Source organism: Odocoileus virginianus, chromosome 28 (genome assembly GCF_023699985.2).
Source record: "Odocoileus virginianus isolate 20LAN1187 ecotype Illinois chromosome 28, Ovbor_1.2, whole genome shotgun sequence".
Classification (NCBI taxonomy): domain Eukaryota; kingdom Metazoa; phylum Chordata; class Mammalia; order Artiodactyla; family Cervidae; genus Odocoileus; species Odocoileus virginianus.
Window position 1 is genome coordinate 25,862,321 of NC_069701.1, and position 24,244 is coordinate 25,886,564.

Consider the following 24,244-nt stretch of genomic DNA (forward strand, 5'->3'; position numbering starts at 1 on the left):
GGGTGAGTTTACCCATTTTGCAGATGAGAAAACATAGGTCAAGAGACATCAAGGTCAAAATAAAGGTCACATGACTAATCAGGAGCCAAACCTGTTACTGAAAAAAACATTAATAATAATACCTATTATTTTTGGACTCCTAACAAAATATTCTCTGGGAAGCTGAGTGTGTTTGTTTTATGTGAATAAACCATAGCACCATATTTCATGTAAATAAATAATAGCACCATTTACTTTATGGTTTGTAAAAGGTTTTCATCCCTGTTTTTTTACTGGTCCTCATGAAGTAAAAGTGAAAGTCACACAGTCGTGTCCGATTCTTTGAGATCCCATGGATTGCAGCCCACCAGGCTCCTCTGTCCATGGAATATTGCAGGCTAGAATACTGGAGTGGGTTGCCGTTTCATTCTCCAGGGGATATTCCCAACCCAGGGATCAAACCCGGGTCTCCTGCATTACAGGCAGGTTCTTTACAAACTGAGCCACTAGGGAAGCCCTGTGGTCCTCATGAGGCAGGCTTAATTTATTCTCATTTGACAAAGCTCACACAATGAGTCAGTGGCAGAGCTGGCCTTAAACCATCATGTCCCAAAGTGGATTCCAAGAAATCCTAGTCCTAAAACATGCTCTATGGAAAATGTTTTGTGGTCAAGTAAGTTTGGGAAACTCAAATTTGGCCTTGGAGTACAGAACGAAGGAGGGCAAATGCTAATAGAGTTCTGCCAAGAGAATGCACTGGTCATAGCAAACATCCTCTTCCAACAACACAAGAGAAGACTCTACACATGGACATCACCAGATGGTCGACACCAAAATCAGATTGATTATATTCTTTGCAGCCAAAGATGGAGAAGCTCTATACAGACAGCAAAAACAAAACTAGGAGCTGACTGTGGCTCAGATCATGAACTCCTTATTGCCAAATTCAGACTGAAACTGAAGAAAGTGGAGAAAACCACTAGACCATTCAGGTATGACCTAAATCAAATCCCTTATGACTATACAGTGGAAGTGAGAAATAGATTTAAAGAATTAGATCTGATAGACAGAGTGCCTGATGAACTATGGATGGAGGTTTGTGACATTGAACAGGAGACAGGAATCAAGACCATTCCCAAGAAAAAGAAATGCAAGAGCAAAATGGCTGTCTGAGGAAGCCTTACAAATAGCTGTGAAAAGAAGAGAAGCAAAAGGCAAAGGAGAAAAGGAAAGATATACCCATTTGAATCAGAGTTCCAAAGAATAGCTAGGAGAGATAAGAAAGCTTTCCTCAGCGATCCATGCAAAGAAATAGAGGAAAACAATAGAATGGGAAAGACTAGAGATCTCTTCAAGAAAATTAGAGATACCAAGGGAATATTTCATGCAAATGTGGGCTCAATAAAGGACAGAAATGGTAGGGACCTAACAGAAGCAGAAGATATTAAGAAGAGGTGGCAAGAATACACAGAACTGTACAAAAAAGATCTTCATGACCCAGATAATCACAATAGTGTGATTACTCACCTAGAGCCAGATATCCTGGAATGTGAAGTCAAGTGGGCCTTGGGAAGCATCCCTACAAACAAAGCTAGTGGAGGTGATGGAATTCCAGTTGAGCTATTTCAAATCCTGAAAGATGATGCTGTGAAAGTGCTGCACTCAATGTGCCAGCAAATTTGGAAAATTCAGCAGTGCCCACAGGGCTGGAAAATGTCAGTTTTCATTTCAATCCCAAAGAAAGGCAATGCCAAAGAATGCTCAAACTACTGCCCAATTGCACTCATCTCACACGCTAGTAAAGTGATGCTTAAAATTCTCCAAGCCAGGCTTCAGCAATACGTGAACCGTGAACTTCCAGATGTTTAAGCTGGTTTTAGAAAAGACAGAGGAACCAGAGATCAAATTGCCAACATCCGCTGGATCATCGAAAAAGCAAGAGAGTTCCAGGAAAACATCTATTTCTGCTTTATTGACTATGTCAAAGCCTTTGACTGTGTGGATCCCAATAAACTGTGGAAAATTCTGAAAGAGATGGGAATACCAGACCACCTGACCTGCCTCTTGAGAAACCTGTATGCAGGTCAGGAAGCAACAGTTAGAACCGGACATGGAACAACAGACTGGTTCCAAATCGGAAAAGGAGTATGTCAAGGCTGTATATTGTCACCCTGCTTATTTAACTTACATGCAGAGTACATCATGAGAAACTCTGGGCTGGAGGAAGCACAAGCTGGAATCAAGATAGCTGGGAAAAATATCAATAACCTCAGATATGCAGATGACACCACCCTTGTGGCAGAAAGCGAAGACAGAACTAAAGAGCCTCTTGATGAAAGTGAAAGAGGAGAGTGAAAATGTTGGCTTAAAGCTCAACATTCAGAAAACTAAGATCATGGCATCAGGTCCCATCACTTCATGGCAAATAGATGGGGAAACAGTGGAAACAGTGGCTGACTTTATTTTTGGGGGCTCCAAAATCACTGCAGATGGTGATTGCAAACATGAAATTAAAAGACGCTTACTCTTTGGAAGGAAAGTTATGATCAACCTAGACAGCATATTAAAAAGCAGAGACATTACTTTGCCAACAAAGGTCTGTCTAGTCAAGGCTATGGTTTTTCCAGTGGTCATGTATGGATGTGAGAGTTGGACTATAAAGAAAGCTGAGTGCCCAAGAATGGATGCTTTTGAACTGTGGTGTTGGAGAAGACTCTTGAGAGTCCCTTGGACTGCAAGGAGATCCAACCAGTCCATCCTAAAGGAAATCAATCCTGAATATTCATTGGAAGGACTGATGTTTAAGCTGAAACTCCAATACTTTGGCCACCTGATGCGAAGAGCTGACTCATTTGAAAAGACCCTGATGCTGGGAAAGATTGAAGGCAGGAGGAGAAGGGGACAACAGAAGATGAGATGGTTGGATGGCATCACCGACTTGATGAACATGGGTTTGGGTGGACTCTGGGAGTTGGTGATGGACAGGGAGGCCTGATGTGCTGTGGTTCACGGGGTCGTAAAGAGTCAGACATGACTGAGTGACTGAACTGAACTGATTTGAACTCAGAACCATAGCCCTCTTTGGGGGATTCTCCACACCCTTTGGCCACTTAAAGGCTCTGGGAGTTTCTGTAGGAGAGACTTGTTTAGTTAGGGTTCAACCAGCTTCTCTCCACTTTATTTGGCCATGCATCCTGTATTTCATAGAACACCTATTAACGTGTGACAGAAATGCTGCTCCAGCGAAGTGTGTCTGTATGATCCCTCTTCAGCCACATTTTCCGAGGCAATGAGGTTTGCAGCAGGGTTGGTAGGGCAGGCAGGGAGGTGAGAACAGGGCAGAAGAATGCTTGTAGGGCCCGTTGGAACTGAAGCCGTCCCCCCACCCCTCCGCCTGCCTCTTCTCTTTGCTCTACTCCGAGGAATGTGAGTTCCAGATAATTCACTCAGTGTTGGGTGTAGGCAGTGCAGCGTACATCTGGGGTGGGATCAGAGGGGTTGCCTGACTGCCTGAGTGGGGGTCCATGGACAGCGCAATGTGGGGAGATATGAGAGAGGGCAGTCTATGTCCATGCGGAGAAATCCACATGGATACATACAGCAGGCTCTTGGTCATGTCTGCCCTTGAAGGTGATGGAGGAAGTCACTCCCTGCCATCTCTCAAATACACAAAGCTCCCCGAGGCAGAGTGGGAGTGAGAAGTCCAGGGTTTGGAACTTATGGCTGCTGGGGGGAAGGATGGGGGTAAGGGATGGTTGGGGATTTGGGGATGCACATGTACACTCTGCTGCATTTAAATTGGATAACCAAGGTCCTATTGTAAAGCACAGGGAACTCTGCTCAAAGTTACGTGGCAGCCTGGCCGGGACGGGAGTTTGGGGGAGAATGGATTCATGTACATGTATGGCTGAGTCCCTCTGCTGTCCACCTGAAGCTATCACAACATTGTTTGCTAATTGGCTATGCCTGCTAAGTCACCATAGTCGTGTCCAATTCTTTGCGACCCTATGGTCTGTAGCCTGCCAGGCTCCTCTGTCCATGGGATTTTCCAGGCAAGAATACCGGAGTGGGTTGCCATTCACTCCTCCAGAGGATCTTCCTGACCCACGGATCAAATCCGTCTCTTATGTCTTCTGCATAAGAACCTTTGGTAGGCAGGTTCTTTACTCCAATAGAAAATAAAAAGTTAAAAAAAAACCACAAAAATAAAAAAACCAGGGTTGGAACCTTAGCTGTGTGCTTTTGGTAGATGCCTTAATCTCTCTGAGCCACACTCACTTCATCTTCAAAATGGAGGTCACATCACCTACCCTGTGATGGCATGAGAACGAAGTGATGTGTGTCCTATTTGCCCCCCTAGCGCCAGAACTGGCAGGCTAGCTCCCTCTCACCTCTCCCACTCTCCCCAAGTTCCCCCAGTATTCAGGACAAATGGCTTCTCCCACCTCTAAGCAGCAGGAGCATCTCACCTGCCCCCTCTAGCTCTCCCATCACCCTGCTTTCTGCTAGTTCACTAAAAGCCTGTCTCCCCACTGGACTCAAAACTCCCTGGGAGCTGCAGTCATCTCTGCCAACGCCCCGCCTGTCTCCCTCAGGCCAACTCCCAACCGCCAGCATCTACCACCCTTCTCCTGAGGTCTTTCTCTTCATCTGCAAAGGCCACTCGACAGAAGTGCGGGGGAGTGAACACCCCAACCTGAGCAGCCCTCAACCAGTTACTGACAAGAGTGCTGTATAGACACCCCGATCTTTGGGTGACCTGACCGTGAGGCATGGCTTCTGCAGAACTTCCCAGAGCCTCCCACTGGGATGAGGCTTCTGCTGCCCCCCTATTTAGGGCCCGATAGTACTTCCAGCGTGGGACACCTTCCCCTTCTCATGCCAATGCCCTACCATCTTTTTGGCGCTTCCTGCACCTCTTGGATGAGTCCGTGCTTAGCATCTGCTTCTGGGGGAAACCGAGCTAAGACAAGGGCATCCTCCATGGGTTCTGCATCACCATGTCCTCCCCACCCCACCCCACCCCAGCACCAGGCACATGGTGGGTGCCTGAAAGATAAATCTCTGACTCAGACACACAGGAGCCGGGAGCGCCAGCACTTGGAGTGCATGTTCTACCTTGGGCTGGCTGAGGGGGGGCGCCCGAGGACCCCAGGGCAGGAGGGCTGCTTTTTCCATCATCCTAGAAAGGCCCATCCTCTCTGCAGCTGCCCTACCTGACTCCCTGGTCAAACCTTGGTGGGCGCAGAGGACCCGTGGTCCAGCCAGCATCCTTCCTCGACGAGAGAACGGCTTGCTGTCGCGTTTTGAGACCCTTTCCCGAGTAATGGTTGAGAAGTATCTCTCTTTACTAAGGATAGTCGTTATTCCCCGTGTGTTTGACTCGGAGGTTGGGGGGAGTACCACTTCACTCTATTTATCCCACAGTCTGTACGCAGTTACTGAAACTGTCACCGTGTCCTATATTCCACAGGCCATTATGTGTATTTCAAACCATTATATAAATGGACTTGATTTGGTACTTCTGAATGTCATTAAACTCCTCCCATACCAGTAACAACACAGTTACCATAGAAACAAATACATTTGAGAAGGGAAGGCATAGGGAAGAAAGCAGATGGATGGGGGGGGGGTCGGTGGGAAACACACCCACCGATGACTATTTCCAGAACGCAGGGCCCGGCCGTGTGACACGGCCACTCCGAGGAGATGGGGTGAGCGCCTTCAGGTTTTTATTGACTCTCCTTTGATAAAAGGTCTGGATAATTCATCTCAGCCTGAACCTGCTCATTCCGGTACACAGCTCTAAAACTTTATGGCACCGCAGGCCATTAAGCACTCTCATTTATTCAGACTCTCCCACCCTGGGGAGGGAAGTAGAGACGGGGGTGTTGCATTCACTGATGAAAGCTCTGAGGCTGGCTGAGGCTGGCTGGCTGGGGAAGGGGAGGCAGACAGAGGAAGGGGGAGCTTGCCTGGGCAGAGCTGACATAGGGTGAAACCCCGGGATTTTGGCCAGTGGCTGCTAACTATCACTTGGTCATTGTCCTCAGTGTGGTGAGAATGACAAAACTGTAGACTCTTGGGGCTGAAGGGGTGTTTTCTCTTGGAAACTCCGTTATGAGAGCCTAGCTGAGGAGCTACCCCTGGCCTTGGCAGGTAGTGAGTTTCCTGCCTTTGGAGGGATCCAAGTGTAGGTTGCAATGGCCTCTGATAATAAAGTTTGCTCCCAGGGCTCAGCTCAGATATCACTTTCTTCAGGAGGCTGCCTTGGCCCCGCTCACTTGGCCTGCAGTTTGACTGGTTTCCTCTTCTCCGTTCCCAAGGCTCTGAACACAGCTGGTTGCAGCCAGTAAGACACCGTGTTGTGAGGACTGTGCTGTCCTTTGGGACAGGGACGATGTCTTTACGTGCCAGGGGCCAGGCACAGTGCTGGGCACACAGTCACTCAGCTGGTGAGCGAATGAGCACATGGCAGCACAGTATTCACAGGTATTTACGTACACTGGTGCTGGGCGGGGATATTGAGCCATCAGGAGACAGTGTGGACTAGATAGCCTTGGGTCCCTTCTGGCCTCAAGAATCTTTGATGGTATGGTTCTAAACCTGCTCTGACTATGCCTAAATTTCAGTGTCTCCCAAGCCACAGTGCTTAACCCTTAAGCCTACTAACCATAAGGCTGAAAAGAAAAAAGCTAAACCAAACAACCACAAAATCACCTTGACATGAAATATGTCTAAGCTCCCCCAGTGGCGGGCAGAGTTCCTGAAGTCAGAAGCTGGGTCCAGCCCGCGGAGCTCCTGTGCCCAACACAGTACTGGGCTCACAGGGGTGTGTTTCACTTCTGTATCAAAGAGCCTACATCCTTTCCTTTTCTCCAGAGGTTCTTGCTTCTTGTCTCTTTCAAAACACTGCCCCAAACCCATGTTCAGCAGACGGACGTCCCTGTTGGACCCGCTCAATCGGTCACGTCCACCCCTCAAGGACTCGGCACAATGAGATGGGGAAGTGGCTGGACTGAGGCTCAGAAGTCTGGCTTCAATCCTGTGCTGTGTTGCTTGCCAGCTACGCTGCTCTGGGCTAGCCGATCGCTTTCCTGGGTCTCAGCTTCTCCTTCTCCAAGTGATCTCTGATGTTTCTTCTAGGAGTCTGTGATTGTCCAGCCGCCTGGTTCCAGCAGCTTGGGAGCCACTGCCCGGGGCAGAGAAGATCATTGTGCTCGCTCTTCTTTCAATGTCTACTGTGTGCAAACACGATGCCAGGCTCCGGGGAGGTAACGGAAAACTAGCAGAACTTAAAGACTGAGAGCGGAAATAGGTCTGAGCTAAATAGCTGCTAAATGAACTTCTGGGTACAGACTTAGCTAAGCCCTTGGAAGGAAAGGAATATAAGAGCATGGAACACAGGAAGTTGGTCTAGACTAGGGAGGGGTGGGTCTGAGAAGGCTTCACTGCAGAAGCAATATTTCAGCTGAGATCTGAAAGATGTGCAGGAGCCGCTATGGGAAGGGTCTGGGGATGGGGTGGTGGCATGTGTGGCCCGTATCCCAAGAGGAGGGACCAGTGCAGACAAAGGCTCTATGGCAGATGGGAGCATGCCGTGTTGGAGGAGCAGAAAGAAGACTGATGTGACTGAAGTTTTACAGAGTGTTACAGGGGCAAGATGGAGCCAAAAGGGTCAGTAGCAATCAGATCCCGTAGGGTCTTATAAAACATGCCGAGGATTCAGGCGTTTTTCCTAATGGTGATAGAAAGCCACTGGAATATTTTCAAGAGCAATGCACCATTTTCAGATTTGCATTTTGAAATACTGCTCTGGCTGAAGTGTGAAAAATGAACTGGGAGGGAAGAGGCTGGGATTGATGGACCCAGAAGCCAGTTAGGAGAGCGATGATGCGGCCCAGGTTGGGGAGGGTGTGATGGGTGAGAGCAGTGGCCGTCAGATGGACAGAGGTGGATGGACTCGAGAGATATTCAGGAGGCAACATTTCTAGGTCTTGGTGAGAACTGGAGAGAGCAGTGAGGGAAAAGAAGTCCGAGAAGGAGCTTGGCAGGGTCTGTGGTCGAGGTGGCCCCCAGCTTGCTTTAAGCCAAGCAGGTCTCGTGGTAGGAATGGTGGCTGGAGAAACAGGCCTAGGAAAAAGCTCCCAAATCCACTGTCAGATCAAGGCAGGAGAACAGAAATGGACGACCCATGTTCCAAGGCGCCGAGCAAATTAAATAACAATCATAAAGCACCCTGGAAATCTGAGTTTCGCCATAAATAATAAACAGGGACATTATACAAATAATCGGCTTTGCAGCCCAGTAGAAGAAAACACATCAGTAAGAAAAATGAAATAAGAAAAAATGCACCCCAAAGCCCCAACTAACAAAATGACAGTATTAGCCAGCACCCCGGGGGTTCGGGCAGGCAGTGAAGAGACTGTCTCAGGAAAATGACTATGGGCCCCAGCGCTAGTAGTAAAGAACCTGCCTGTCAGTGCAGAAGATATGAGACGTGAGATTGATCCCTGGGTTGGGAAGATCCTTTGGAGGAGGGCATGGCAACCCACTCCAGTGTTCTTGCCTAGAGAATCCCCATGGACAGAGGGGCCTGGCGGGCTACAGTCCATGGGGTCACAGGAGTCAGACGAGACTTAGAGACTAAACCGCCACTGCAGGGAGGATGAAAGCAGCAGCGCTGGGAGTCAGACCTGCTTCCCATAACCGGGTGGGAAGCAGAGGGTCCCGGACCCTGCCCCCTACATGTGCAGCCCGGGCAGATGGCAGCCTCAGAGCAGGTCCCCCTTGGTCTCAAAGGGCCCCCCGGACAGGGAGGCCAGGGCTGCACTGCCTCCCCTCTCCTCCTTCAAACGTCCTTTCCCTCATTCCCCCTCCCTTCCCCTCATCTCCCACTGCTAGAGTCTTTGGCCCGGTAGCCTTTTCTGGTTCTGGAGAAAGAAAGGGTCTTCCCTGGCCTGTGTCCCCCTCTCCGTCTTTCCTGACTTTCTCCCACATCAGGCTGACAGTCTCCCATGTTCTGCACCATGTTCTCCCGCCCCTTCCACCTTTTCTGTATTTTCAAGCCAAAGCCTTAGGGGCATCCCCTCTGACTGTGGCCTCAGCCCCCTCTTTCTGCCTTCTAAAGGCACTGGACTGGATGTCAGCAGACCTGGGTTGTGGTCCTGCCTCTACCAGGAACTTCCTACTGGCCCTGGGCCTTTCTGGGTGGGTGGGCTGTACTGTAAGTTACTGGGGTGGTTCGAGGTTCTAACACAGAGGAGGACTGGGCTTTCTGAGAGGCAGGCAGAGCCCCTCATCTGACACCACGGGGGAGCTTCCTATTCTGCCCGTGGATAGGATCCACCCTATGCAAGCAATGTGCATGGAACTGGAGAGTGGTTCTGGGCTCTCCAGGAGAAGTGGGTCATGGCAGAAGGATGGGAAGAGGAAAGAGAATGGGGTGTGTGTGTGTGTGTGTGTGTGTGTGTGTGTGTGAGTGATTTGAGAGCATTTCCCCCTGCAGCTCTGACGGGAAACACCTGCCTAGCGATGTCCTAGATGAGAAAATGGTCCATCAGTAGGAGGGTGTGAGGAAGGAGGGCGGGTGGCTGCAGGACAGACACATCCCTGGCAGCCTCACCTCCGAGCCCTCCTCTCCGCTGATGTGTGTGGATCCTGGCCTCCTAAGAGGGACTGTAGTGCTGGCCTCGGAGGAGAGACAGAAAGGTAAGTCATAGGGAATTGCTGGGGACGTGAAGCCTGGTGCTCTATGCCAGAGTGTTCTGTCTACTGAGCTCCTTCTCCGGATTCACCTTACACCCGTGGATAGCGTTCTGTATTCCTACATTGCCACTCATGACACTAATTGTTTTTGTTGTTTAGTTGCTCAGTCGTGTCTGACTCTTTGCGATCCCATGGACTGTAGCCTGCCAGGCTCCTCTGTCCATGAGATTTCCCAGACAAGGATACTGGAGTGGGTTGCCATTTGCTTCTAAACAGGATCTTCCTGACCCAGGGATGAAACTCATGTCTCCTGCATTGGCAGGCGGATTCTTTACCACTGAGCAACCTGGGAAGCCCACAAACTAATTGCCTAATTTCAAAATGGTTTGTCTCTAATGTGTGAGACACTGGGCTAAAGTCCAGGGACAGGCAAGGAAAGGAGGGAGCAGGATCCTTGCCTTTCTGAAGCTAACTCTTAGGTGGAACAGTGTAATAAATGATCATCGATTAGGGTAAGTACGACCAAGTAAATAGGCTGGTTGTCACAATGGAGCACAATGGTGGTGGGGGGAATCTCACTTAGGCAAGGTGGTCCGGCAGGGTCTCTGTGGAGGTGACAGGAACCCTGAGATGCAACGGTGTGTTTTTTATCCGGAGCTCGAGAGGGCAGGGACTATATCTTATTTACTTTTTTCCCCTTGGCCACACTGCCTGGTGTGTGGGATCTTAGTTCTCAGACCAGGGATCAAAGCCATGCCCCCTGCAGTGGAAGCACAGAGTCTTAACCACTGGACCACCAGGGAAATCTTGTCTTCCTTACTTTTGAACCTCTAGAGCTTAGAACAGTGGCTGGCACTTATTATGAAAAATTGGTATTATTTTTATGGTGTGTATTCACTGACTGTTTGATGAATAAATAAATGATCTCCTTCCAGCAGTTCCTACTTAAAGTACCATGTACTTAATCACATGAAGACAATTATGTCAAACAAACGTGACAGTCTCATGCCTAGTCTGTCTTTATTTGCTCCTTTCTTGTCGGCCTCTCATTGATTTTTGTCCATATTGCCACTTGATGCCTCAGATGTGTTGAGCACAAACAGGAAAGAACACACACAAACAGACACACACACACACACAGGCATACACACATACACAGACACACACATTTTACCGACCACTTCCATTCCTGCAAATGCTGCAGATTCTACCCGAGAAGCTATTACATGCTCCCAAATAGAGCAAACCTCTCATTAACTATCACATGCCCCCTTAAACGATCGTTGAATAGTGTTTTCTTTTTTATTGCTTTGTGTAGTTTAACGGCACCAATTGCGATTACTTTAGCTTATGATAAACCCCAGATCTATAAAGCTCCTGTTCATTCATTATTTTTCTCTTGCTCCTTCTCAAGCTGTTATTTTTTTGGGGGGGGATGTAGCAAGGAGGGGAGACTGGAGGGAAAATAAAATAAAAAAGATACAGAAATTAACAAGGAAACAAATGAAATAGGGGACCACTTCTTCCTGGGTGACAGACACTCTATTAGATACTGTTAAACAGAACAAATATGCCTCAATGCAGCTCAAGTAGGTCTTGCATATTTATTCTAAATGGCAAATATAATGATCACCATCTTATCTTTAATGGAAGAAGCAGCTAATTGTTCCAATATCTCACTAATTTCAACATCTGGGAGAAAAAAATTATAATTTTTTTCAAACTATTGTACCAAGTGTTCAATTTATAGCAAGGTGTGTAGGGCAGTGTGGACAGAGATGTCTGCTTCTTGATCTATGTCATAGCTGCTATTCCAGTTCAATTATTAATATGTGGAAGTTATAATCATTTTGAGTATTCGTACAAGATAATTATAAACCATAAAACAGCTCCCCATGCTCGCTGATGCTTCTTTGTTATGTGCGGACGTGTTGGGGTTTGAGCATGTGAGCTTTCGAAAGAGAAAAAAATGTGTAATACGGCACTTGGGGTAGCTAGACTGGCTGGAGTGGGAGCAGAGAGACATCTGCCTCCTTTCCAGGCCCCTCCCTCTTCCTCTCCTCATGCCTCTCACCCCTCCGGGGCCAAAGCCCACCCACCTCCAGCATCTCCCCTTCGGCCCCACCAACTCACCCACCTCCTATCCTGTCTCCTCTTGGTTAGCTGAGATTTGTAACTCCTCATACAGGGTGGTTTAACTTTCTTGCCACCCCCTCATCTCCTTGTTTACATAGAAGCAGCAGCAGCTACTGTGTGTGGGCACGAATGTGCACTGGGGCATTGGGGAGAGGCGAGAACCACAGGCAGTGAGGAAGGCAGAGGTGGGGGGCAGGATGTTCTGTTACTTCCTGGCCATCGCTGATGCCTCTGTTGCCTCCTGCTTGATTCTCAGTTCATCTTTACTAGGGGGAAGGTATAGATTGGGCTAAAGCACCTAGAATCGCTCATTCCCAGCCAAGTGGATCACAATCCGTTGAAAGGAATAACCCATTTTTGTGGCTTGGGTGTGTTTGAAAAGGGGCTCAAAGAGAAGGGGCATTGTTTCAGCATCTTGCTTTTTTTTTTTTTTAACAAGAAAAAACTATTTAAAATGCCATCTGGAAGATAGTGAAAGACAGAGGAGCCTGGAGTGCTGCAGTCCATGGGGTCACACAGAGTCAGACACAACCGAGCGACTGAACAACAAAAAGGATTCCCCTGGTGGTCCAGTGGCTAAGAATCCATCTTCCAATGCAGGGGACATGGATTCCACACCTGTTTGGGGAACTAAGATCCCACATGGACCCTAGAGAAGCCCACGGGCCACAGCAGGAGATCCCGTCTGCGTCAACCAAGGTCCTGTGTGCTGAAGACAAGACCCGGCCCAGCCAAACTAGAGACATAAAGACCTGTTAAAATGCCATCTTATGACCAGTGCCGGGTCGATGCATGAAGCAGGGCACCCAAAGCTGGTGGGACGACCCAGAGGGATGGGGTGGGGAGGGAGGAGGGGGGGTGCTTAGGATGGGGAGACATAGGTGCACCCGTGGCTGATTCATGTCAGTGCATGGCAAAAACTACCACAGTGTTGTAAAGTAGTTATCTTATAATTAAAATAAATACATTTTTAAAATGCTGTTTAGCTTAGCTGTTGCACAAAAGTAAGGCTAAGAAGTAGCCTTACTAAGTAGCTAAGAAGCAGCCATTCTTAGAAGTAATCAGATCCTAGTCTTGCTACCAAGTCCTCTTCTAGTCCCCCCAACTTTCTTCCTTCTTTCTTTACTTGAACAATGTCTAAGGAGCTATTAAGAGTGCATTTGCTTTTCTTACCATTTTCCTAAGCTCTGGTTCAGGGTATTGCCACTGTACCTTTCTTTGCAGCAAATGTATTTAAACTTCTTTTAAGAAGACAGGCTTCCCAGGTGGTGCTAGTGGTAAAGGACCCACCTACCAATGCAGGAGACATAAGACATGTGGGTTTGATCCCTGGGTTGGGAAAATCCCCTGGAGGAGGGCATGGCAACCCACTGCAGTATTCTTGCCTGGAGAATCCTATGGACAGAGGAGCCTGGCGGGCTACAGTCCACAGGGTCCCACAGAGTCAGACACCACTGAAGAGGCTTAGCATGCACGCACACAGGCACATAAGAAGAAACACCAGAGCATTCTCTCTCTCTTTCTACCATGGGATGACTCAGTGAGAAGGCTGCTGTTTGCACATCACAAAAGAGCTCTCACTGGAACCTGACCATGCCGGCACTTTGATCTTGGATTTCCAGTCTCTAGAACTGTGAGAATATAAATTTCTGGGTTTAAGCCACTCAGTCTGTGGTATTTTGTTATGGCAGCCTAAGCCACTTATGAAAATTGGGAGGAGTCAAATCATGTTCATCAACCTTTGTGATATGATTCTTTACAGGCCTCAAGATCTGGAGTCAGTATCCTTCTACTGGGGCCAGACACTTGGAACTTGAGCTTTCAAATCCATCCCAGCTCCTGACTCTTTTGGTTCCCCCATTCCCTGCGAGCCTTATTTCAGCTTCTCTAATGAGCATTGCCCCGAACAAATGTGTCTATTCAGCACCATGGACAGAGCCATGCTGTCAGTTCCCACAAATTAGAAGTTACTGCCTGGCACTCTCAAGAAGGTGGTGGTGGGAAGAGAGGGCTGGGCTGAGAGAAGAGTCCGGAAGGAACACTGACTGGCAGGATGCAGAAAATGCAGCCTCAATCCCGGCTGTGCTCAGCCATGGGGCTCCTGCAAATAAGGAGGAGCTTCTTGATGCTGTTGCCTTCTTATAGAGGCAGGCAGTGAAATCGGGGAGGTGATACTCTTTGTGTTTCATTGCACTGTCCCAACTGTTGTCAAACTGTTACCATGATGGGTCCTGGCAACAAAGCTCTAGCTGGTGAGGCATTAGCTAGAGCACTCTGGGGAGCACACGGGAGTGCGGGTGTCATGGTCTAGAGGCTGGGAAGACAGCCAGCTGAGGAGTTTAGGAAGAGGGTGCTGGAGCTGAGCTGCGGTCTAAGTTTGGGGCTAGAGCTGGTACAGGTGCGCTGTCTTTTCTATGCCTGGAATGGGAATGAGGCTACAGGGGGCGCTGGGCCTTGGGGAGGGAGGGGTCCGGCTCATGGCAATCTGGGCTGGTGAGAAGCCAGGGCTTCATTTGTCTGACTTTAATGAATAAATGGCATCCCCAGCCATTGTTTATCTACTTTTGAATCCTGACAAACAATCTGTGGCATCTGATGGAGAGGGTTATTAGCCGCACGGAGACAGATGGCTGGGGATGAGGGGATTGGCTCTTTATTACAGCGGGCCCAGAAGTGACAGCCCTCCTCTCACGTCCCAGCCTCCACATCAATGCCAAGACCTTCTCCACCCCACCACCTCCTGCCTTCTGTGGCCCAGTCAAGCGTCCGAAGAAAGACCCAGTACTAGAGGAAGACAGAATGGCCTGTGAGTAAGAGGGAGAGGTAGGGCTGAAGGCAGGTTTTTGAGTGGAAGTCCTTTGAGAATAAAGAGCCCTGCCTTATTCTTCTTTAGCATCCTCCCAAGTGCCCTGCGAGGTGCCGTTAATTTCAATTAGCATTCAAGAAATATGAATGTTAAGGAGAAAGGCCGTCAGGTCTAGATTAGGAAAGATAATAGAAGCAGATTTAGTTGAGCCAGGTGGTAGGTGAGGGACAAAGGAAAGGGAGGAGAAGGAGGGGAAGGAGGGGACCTAAGGGGAGGAAGGAAGAGAGTGTAGGAAAACACTGCTCATGAACCAGCGCAGTGTTTCTTCCCCACGTTACTATCCAAACGGCTTCATGGAAACCAGCCTCATCGGTCTGCTGTCCTTTCTGAGAAGCCCCAGGGTCTTTCTCCTGCTGCCACAGCTGTAGGCAGAGCTTCCTCCCTCCCCATCACCCTGAGAAGGCAGGCTCCCACTGACCTTCATTCATTCTCCGGAACTTGTCCTTGGCCATGTAGCCCAGCACCAGACAGCATCCTCTTTTCTGGAGGCCCAGCTCTGGAAGGAAAGCAGAAGTGGGTGAGCTTGGAATGGGTCAGGGGTCAGTGAAGGTCCTTTTGCAAGAGTTATGAAGCCTGTTGCTCTTATAAAAGGGCTACTTATTCAACAAACATTTAGAAAGCACTTGGTCCAGGCATGATTTTTTTTTTTCAAAACTTTCACCAGGTTTATTTCTAGGATTTTCATAATTTTAAGATGTTGCAAATGTGATTTGTATTTATTTATCAGTGTATAGTTACTTTACAATGTTCTGTTAGTTTGGCTGTATAGCAAAGTAAATCAGCTATATGTATACATATATCCTCTCTCTCTCTCTCTCTCTTTTTTCTTTTTTTTTGGATTTCCTTGCCATTTAGGTCACTACAGAACATCGAGCAGAATTCTCTGTGGTATACAGTTGGTTCTCATTAGTTATCTGTTTTATACAGTCCAGGCATAACTTAAGGCCAATAATTTGCTTATTTGATCTTCACAACTACTCTATGAGGTACCACTATGATATACTCTATGATATACCACTGTTATCCCTATTTTTATATTATATCTGCATTTAGGTGGTCTTAGATGAAAAAGCTGGTAGGTGGCAGAACCAAGAGTTTGAACAGAGGCAGCCTGACGGCGGAGTCCACAGTCATAACCTTTACTCTCTAGGTTAATGAGTCCCCAGGCTTGAAAGGGGTATGCCCAGATTACATCGGGACCATGGTGAAGCCAGAGGAGAGGCAGAGTCCAGCCAGTGGTGTTCAGGATGGAACAGCACAACCAGACACAGTGGAGGATTTAGGGGAAGACACAGGGGCCAAGGGGCTTCCCAGGTGGCGCTCGTGGTAAAGAACATGCCGGCCAAAGCAGGAGACATAAGAGAGGCAGGTTCAATCCCTGGGTCGGGAAGATCCTGTGGAGGAGGGCATGGCAACCCACTCCAGTATTCTTGCCTGGAGAATCCCATGGACAGAGGAGCCTGGCGGGCTACAGTTTAGGGGTTCTCGAAGTGTTGGGCATGACTGATGTGACTTAGTACACAGGAGTCAAGGTGTAGGTAGAAGGAGTCTACCTTTTGGGAGAGAGTGAATGTCTGGGGCTGAGGATCCCTGTTCATCCTTACATTTAGGCACAACTCAGCATCGTCATCAGACACTTATGAGCATAGACTTAGCTTGGAGCACAGGGGTGGGGATGGCTAAGAAACATAAGACATAGACTCTGGTCCCACAAGACTTTGATCCAATAGAACAACAAGCTAGAACAACGATTCCAGGTAGCAGATGCAAGAGACAAGTTTTCCCGCACGACGATATTCTGAAAATCAGTGTCCATTGTGTATCAGCCCTGGGCTGGAATACCTCGGTTAACCAGGCGAGATTTCCTCTCCAGTATCTCTCCTTTGCCCCAAAGGCGGCGCAGTGGTAAAGAATCTGCCTTTCTATTCAGGAGACTCAAGAGACATGGCTTCTATCCCTGGATCCAGAAGATCCCCTGGAGTAGGAGATGGCAACCTACTCCGGTATTCTTGCCTAGAGAATCCCATGGACAGAGGAGCCTGGTGGACTACATTCCACGGGGACTGCAAAGAGTCAGACATGACCGAATGACTCAGCGCACACACACACACATCTGTCCTTTACTCCTGATTTGTCATCAGCACTTGTGGGTTCTGAAACAGGTTTCTCTTTGTATTCCCCACAGCCTCTGCATGAGGGAGGCAGGCCAGTTATTACTGTTCACACTATGCAGATGAGAAAACTGAAGTTAAAAAATGTTAAATGACTTCCCATGATTCTTGTAGCCTCCCCACCCCCACCTCTTTGCTTTGAGGTCACACAGATGTGGCAGCCGCCATGAACTGGGAAAACGGATAAGGGGTGTGATTTCCAGAGGCAGGGATGGCGCTGCAGCTTCTCCCAGGCTCGGTCAGCCTCCCGGATGCCTGGCTGCTCCCTCCATCGGTCTCTTAGAGAAGGAGGGGGCCACGGAGGGATACGTCACAACATCTTCTTCCCGACCCTTGGTGATACTCTGAGCCCCGGCTGGTTGGCGACTAGGCTGCCAGAGTGCAGAGAGGCTGGGCTCCTTCTCCTCCAGCCCTCCCCCCACCTCCTGTGGTCCAGGCCCAGCCTCTGGGAGCAGCAGAATGAAAGGGCCGGAGAGACATAGATAAGTCAAGCTCAGGGGCTCCCGCCCCAGAGGAAAACAAAGCATGGTGGGTGGTGGCGGAATGCCATGGCCCAGGGAGGTCGCGGGCTTTGATCTCTTGATTCTTTAAAGGGGTTTATTGACTATCAGTAAAGAGCAGAGAAGCAGATCTGAGCAAGCCTTTTCCAAAGGCACTCACTTCTCTTCCTTTCTCTCCACGCTCGCTCGTCTGAAGGCACAGCCAAAACGCCCTCACTTCAAACAGCCTTACATCTCAGGCGCCCAAATTGACGATGTTAAGTTCCCTCATCCAAGGCCTCGGCCCTTTCTTCAGGGGCTCCTGCTCTGTCGAAAGCCATGCGGATCAAAGCCCCTTTGATGTTTACTTACTATATTTGTGGATCCTTTCTAACAACCACCTTCAAGAGGCAGGAATGCAGCCTGCCAGGAGGAGGGGCTGCGGAAGCTCTAGCTGTGAGGTGGCTCTGAGCCCCAGCAAACAACAGCCTCTAGCCCAGGACCCTATTGAAACCTCAAGATGCTGACGACAGGCAGTTAACCAGCCCGTTATAATTGCACGCGTATTGTTCATCATGAGAATGACACAATTGCTGATGATTCCTATTATATTTTCCACTGACTTCCTATGCTCATCTGAAGTACATCAGCAGCGGCTCCTAATGAGAAAGGGAGCTTGGGTTTGGGTGCTTGCATTGAGCCCAGGAACAAACTCTGGCAGAAGAGTGTGGGCAGAAGACTCGGTGAATTTCAGCCAGTGCTCCTGCAGGGTTTCCTGGGCCATCCCCTCACCTCTCAGGGAAATGGAGGGGCATGGTCCTCCTACAGACTTAGAGACTGGATCACCTGCTGACTGAGCTGACGGTCTCTGCCACCCCAATCCACCCTGTCCTATGTCTCGTAATGTGCCACCAGGGTTATTGCCCAATGAAAGAGTCTGTATATACACACGGTTATTCTAAGTAAGACTCTCATGGACCATGTTTGATTTTTGCAAATGAGCAGGAAAAGACTTTTTTTTTTTTAATAAAAAAAACCTGATTAATAAAAGAAATGGAAGCTGAAGCAATTTCTCAATGTATTTGGCTCATTTAATTTGACACGTGTGGGTTAGTCTTAATTATTTAGGCATCTACATTACAAGGCACTAATAAGCACACTGCAGAAATTTATTAAGTGAGAGAGGGCTCTCTGACTAAGTCTTTACTGAAAGTGGGGAGAAGCTACTGGGATCCTTGCAAGAACGAGCAGGTTGGGGGATTAACTACGTGAGAATGAGCTGGCTATCCATATATGAAAACAGGATGTTCTTGGGAGAGATTTGCAGAGCTAAATTAGAGGTCATTGGTGCTACATGAAGAAGCAGGTCAGGGCCAAGGTGTGATTCCAGGAGGATCTGGAAACACAGGTGTGGTCAAAGTGACCAGAGAGAACCGTGCAGGGAGCAGGAACCAATGGCTTCTGATTGGGAAAACGCCAACAAGCCAGATCAACCAGGCTATTAGTGGAAAGATGACGGAATGTGATAGGAGAGGTATCATTCACACTGTGAGCTGGGTCAGCCACCAGACGACCAACTTCTTTGTCAGGTGGTGTGGGACCGATGGTGGAGTCAGATCCCAGATGCCCATTTTATTTATTTATTTTTAAGACTTGTTTGTTTTTGATGTGGATCATTCTAAAAGTCTTTGTTGAATTTGTTATGATATTGCTTCTGTTTTATGTTTTGGTTTCTTGGCCTCATCTATATGGGATCTTAGTCCCCCCAACCAGGGATCGAACCCACATTCCCTGCATCAGAAGGTGAAGTCTTAAGCACCGGACCACCAGGGAAGTCCTCCAGATGTATTTTTTAAAACAGCAAGATGTTGGGGTCTTCTCCATGTAGACTTTGGGGCTGCAGCTCTTGGCTACTAATCAATAGCAGAACCACCAGATGCACTGAAAGAGCCCACAGAAAAAGACTGACGTGAATGGAGTCATCCTGGCTTGAAGGGCAGTTCGGTACAAAGAAGGCCAGGGTCACCTGCCTATGGAGGTGCGGAGTGTGCTGTCTCAGGAGAACAAAGAGTTAGGAGACACTGCTACAGAAGGAGGGGCTTCCCTGGTGCCTCAGCAGTAAAGAATCCACCTGCAATGCAGGAGCTGCAGGAGACGTGGGTTCTGTCCCTGGGTCAGGAAGAGCACCCACCGGAGAAGGGCATGGCAATTGGCTCCAGTATTCTTGCCTGGAGAATCCCATGGACAGAGGAGTCTGCTGGGCTACAGTCCAAGGGGTTGCAAAGAGCTGGACACGACCAAAGTGACTTAGACTCACATTCCCTACACAATGAAGCATTGCCTGAGAAGGCGTATGTTTCTTAGGGAGAATGCCAGGTTGCATCCCAAGAACTCCCAGCCAGTAGGCTGTGAGCCACAAAAGGGTGGGGATAGTGTCTTTTTAGGCTCAGGGTCCGTGGTCTGAAGCACAGTGCCTGGCACATGGCAAGTGATCAGGAAAAGTCTGCTTTAATGAAAGAGATGACTGAGAAACAATGGGTAATGACCAGTACTCTCTGACCCAGGCCAGAGAGAAGTCAGATGGGCTTGACAGAGGCACAGTGGATTAGGTCAGGTGAGGATGGCCTGGAGTGAATGAACACTGTAATTCATCAGAACAGGAGTCTGGGAAATGTGCAGTTTCCTCTCGGGAGGTATAAAAAAGGATGGCTTCATAAAAGGAATGGTTTTCCTTCAGTTTCTGAGGGTGAGGATGGGACTTTTTCTAGCCTGAGGATTCCTTTATTCTTCCTAGTAATCATGATATTGCGGAGATATTACTTCACATTTGTGGGATACTTATTTTTTCACGATACTGTCATATTCACTGTCTTATTGGGTGTTCACAGGAGCTCCGTGAGGCAGGTAAGGCAGAAGTGATTTCCTCCATTTTGGTTTCAGAAACAGGCTCAGGGAAGTAAAATGACAGTTCAAGGCCAACGCACAGTCTAGCCAGGCTGGTGCTCAGGCTGGAACCCAGGTCTGATTTCTGGCTTACTTCCTAGGGTGGGTCCCCAGATCCCAGGGCTAGCCAACGCTATGAATCAAGACAGACACGGAGGGACTTCTCTGGTGGTGCAGTGGTAAAGAATCCACCTTCCGATGCAGGGGACATGGGTTTGATCCCTGGTGAGGGAACGAGGTTCCTACACGCTTCAGGGCCACCAAACCTGCCACTAAACAACTGCTGAATCCACACGCCTCAATGAAAGATCGTGCATTCCAAGAGCCTGCATGACGCAGCTAAGAGCCAATGCGGCCAAATAAATAAAACAAATACTTTAAAAAAGACAGACATAGAAGTGGCAGCAGAGATCAGTGGTCCTGTGGGATCATGGGGGTGAACTGGGTTCCCCTAAACTTGATGCTGAAGTCCTGACTGCAATATCTCAGTGAAAGTGAAAGACGTTTAGTTGTGTCCGGCTCCTTGTGATCCTGTGGACTATATAATCCATGGAATCCTCCAGGCCAGAATACTGGAATGGGTAGCCTTTCCCTTCTCCAGGGGATCTTCCTAACCCAGGGATCGAACCCAGGTCTCCCGTATTGCAGGCAGATTCTTTACTATCTGAGCCACCAGGTAAGCCCAAGAATATTGGAGTGGGTAGCCTGCCCCTTCTCCAGTGGATCATCCAGACCCAGGAATCAAACCGGGGTCTCCTACATTGCAGGCGGCTTCTTTACCAGCGGAGCTATCTGGAAACCCACAGCATCTCAGAATGTGTCTTTATTTGGAGATAGAGACTTGACCAAGGTAATCAAGTTAAAATGAGCATTAGGGGGACTCTAATCCAATATGGGGCTTCTCAGGTAGAGCAGTGGTAAAGATCCATCTGTCAGTCAAGAGACACAGGTTGGATCCCTGGGTTGGAAAGATCTCCTGGGGAAGGAAAGGCCAACTCACTTCAGTATTCTTGTCTGAAAAATCCCATGGACAGAGGAGCCTGGTGAGTTATAGTCCATGGCTTTGCAAGAGTCAGGTGCAACTGAGTGAGCATGCATTCACACAATCCAATATGACTGGTGTCCTCGTAAAGAGGGGAAATTTGGGACAGACACACACCTGGGGCAATGCCATATGAACATGGAGAAGGTTGTTGATAAGCCACAAAGGGAGGCCTAGAACAGAGCCTTTCCTCAGGCCCCTTGGAAGGAACCAACCCCGCCAGCATCTTTTGTGGACTCCTGGCCTCCAGGACTGGTGGTGGTGGTGGTTTAGTCGCTAAGTCGTGTCTGACTCTTGAGACCCATGGACTGTAGCCTGTCAGGCTCCTCGTCTATGGGATTTTCCAGGCAAGAATACTGGAGTGGATTGCCATTTCCTTCTCCAGGGGATCTTCCCGACCCAGGAATCAAACCCAGGTCTCCTGTATTGCAGGCAATTCTTTACCAACTGAGCTATGAGGGAAGCCCTCCAGAACTGGTAGGCAATACCTTTTTTGATGTTTAAGTCATCCAGTTTGTGGCCCTGTGTCACCACAGTCCTAGCAAGCTAATGTAGACAGGAAGAGCGGAGGAACTGGTATTTTCGTTGATCAAGACTCTTTGACCCCCGTCTCTTAGTCATGGGGGACTCAGGGGGTAGTGTCACATAACCATTCAGAAGGCTACTGAGAGGCACCAGCTGACTAGAGAGCAGTCAGAGAGGCTGATAAGATGGGACAGTGGGGGTGGCAGGCACAAGAGATGATGGGAAAGCGGGAAGGTGGGGGGTGGGGAGAGGGCTGGCTATGTGTCTTCTGAATTTTTATTTATTTATTTATTTAGTTATTTCTGGCCGTGCTGGGTCTTCGCTGCTGCTCGGGCTTTTCTCTAGTTGCAGGGAGCAGGGGCTACTCTCGAGTTGTGGTCCATGGGCTTCTCATTGCGGTGGCTCCTCTTGTTTCAGAGCATGGGCTCTAGGGTGTACAGGCTCCAGTAGTTGTGGTTCCTGGGCTCTAGAGCGTGGGTTCAATAGTTGTGGTGCATAGGCTTAGTTGCTCCGAGGCACATGGGATCTTCCGGGACCAGGGATTGAATGCATGTGTCCTGCATTCGCAGGTGGATCCTTTACCACTGAACTACCAGGAAAGCCACTAGCTGTGTGTCTTGATGTCAACCCAGAATGCCTTGAGCATTCCTGCTCTCAGTGTGTGGATGACATTGGCCCAAAGAGTGCTTGCTTAGTGCCCCAGCCCCGAAAGAAATGGGCTGTGACGTAATCACAGATAGAGCTGGTGACAGTGGACAGGTACCAGGTCCTGCTCCCTCACTTGAGGGTATTTGAGGCATTTGGAAGCCCACCTGTTTCCACCTGTTCCCACCTTGCCCAGTCCCAATGGTTCAGGGATGCTTGCTGAGAACTATCCCTTTATGTCCATTGTTGTTCAGTTGCTAAGTTGTGTCCAACTCTTTGTGACCCCATGGACTGCAGCATGCCAGGCTTCCCTGTCCTTCACCATCTCTCAGAGTTTGCTCAAACTCACGTCCATTAAGTGGGTTATGCCATCCAATCTCAACCTCTGTCGTTCCTTTATCCTCCTGCCCTCAGTCTTTCCCAGCATTGGCATCCACTTATTACCTGAAGCTATTAGATGGAGCATGTCCCTAGGAGCCTACTGAACATGAAATAGAGTGTGGGGGGCAAGCAGTTTGGTGTGGTGTAGCAAAGATTTCAGGAGTGGAGAAAGTGAGGCAGGAGACAAAGACAGGGATGAGATTCTGGGGGACCTGGTGAGCCTTGCCTTGGAGTCTGCATTTTTTTCTACAGAGTTCTTGGCAGAAGACAGGCCAGACTTGCATCTTCTAAAGATCATTTTAGCATGGATGCCGATGATGACTGGGAGAAGGTAAGCCCAGACAGGGAAGAGCAGCTGTGTGACCACTGTGACCCTCCTGGCAAGAGGTGATGGGTGGATATGTCCCCCCTCTTCCTGCTCTCCCAGGACAGCCTGAGATGAGAAAGCAGGTGAAAAGACCCTGGGCTTCTCAGGGGGATGTCACAGCCTCCACATCCCCACCACCTTGACATGGGAGAGCAGAGCAGGGGCTGAAAATAGCTCCCCAGATGGTACCTGAGAGCAGATGGCAAAGACGTCAGCTGGACCTGGCTGAAGTCACGCAGAGCACCTGGGGGCAGTGGAACCACGTGGGCTGCAAAACCACCAGCACCAGCCGGAGCCTTGCTTCAGCCCTGAACAGTCCTCAGGGCTTCTTTGGGCTTTACTTCTCTCACTTACAAAATGTGGATACTGCTAGTAAGACCCTCCTCACTTGGTTGACATGCAAATCCAATGAGACAGCACTTGGTATAAGGACCTTGAATAAAGCACTGATGAGGGTGAAATTGAAACAGAACATCAGACTGCAGTCTAGAGGTGATCAAAATTTCCCCTCCTCCTCCTTTTTTTTTTTTTAAAACAGATGCCAAAGGGGCGACTCAGGGACTGAGATGTCCTGTCCAGGGTGATTTAATGAGCTGTTAGGAGGCGTTTCTGAAGATTCGTGTGGCAGCTTCAAGTCAGTGGGGCTGGAGGAGTGAAGCGAGGCAGGAAGACCAGCTGGGGGTGTTGCAGGTGAGGTCAGAAGACCACCCGTGCTGGAAACAGAGTGGCAACTCAAGAGAAGTTTCTCAGCCTAGAAATAGGCTAAGGGGCAGAGGAACAGGAGGGGAACAGGAAGACCCCCCAGGGTCTTCAGTGGGGAGATTGGAGGAAGCGAGGGGTGTAAGTCAGAAGCGATTGACAAAGGAAGCTGATTACGGGTGACAATGGTGACTTTCTGTATCTGGAAGTCCCCAAGTGGACAGGTCCTGGATGGTCACTTGAACACGAGTTCGGATCTGAAGAAACACATCTTAAAGCAACTTCACTGCCCTTGGAGAGCGA

At 48.9% G+C, this 24,244-nt stretch overlaps 1 protein-coding gene across 3 annotated transcripts in view; it reads right to left on the reverse strand.

Annotated features, from left to right (window-relative positions):
- KIRREL3 (kirre like nephrin family adhesion molecule 3) overlaps positions 1-24,244 on the reverse strand; it is a 592,142-nt gene that overhangs the window by 112,813 nt on the left and 455,085 nt on the right. For all 3 annotated transcript variants that reach the window (XM_020912692.2, XM_070457373.1, XM_070457374.1), the window contains exon 2: positions 15,108-15,185. In XM_020912692.2, the coding sequence (XP_020768351.1) occupies positions 15,108-15,185 (78 nt within the window). The remainder of the gene's footprint in view (positions 1-15,107; positions 15,186-24,244) is intronic.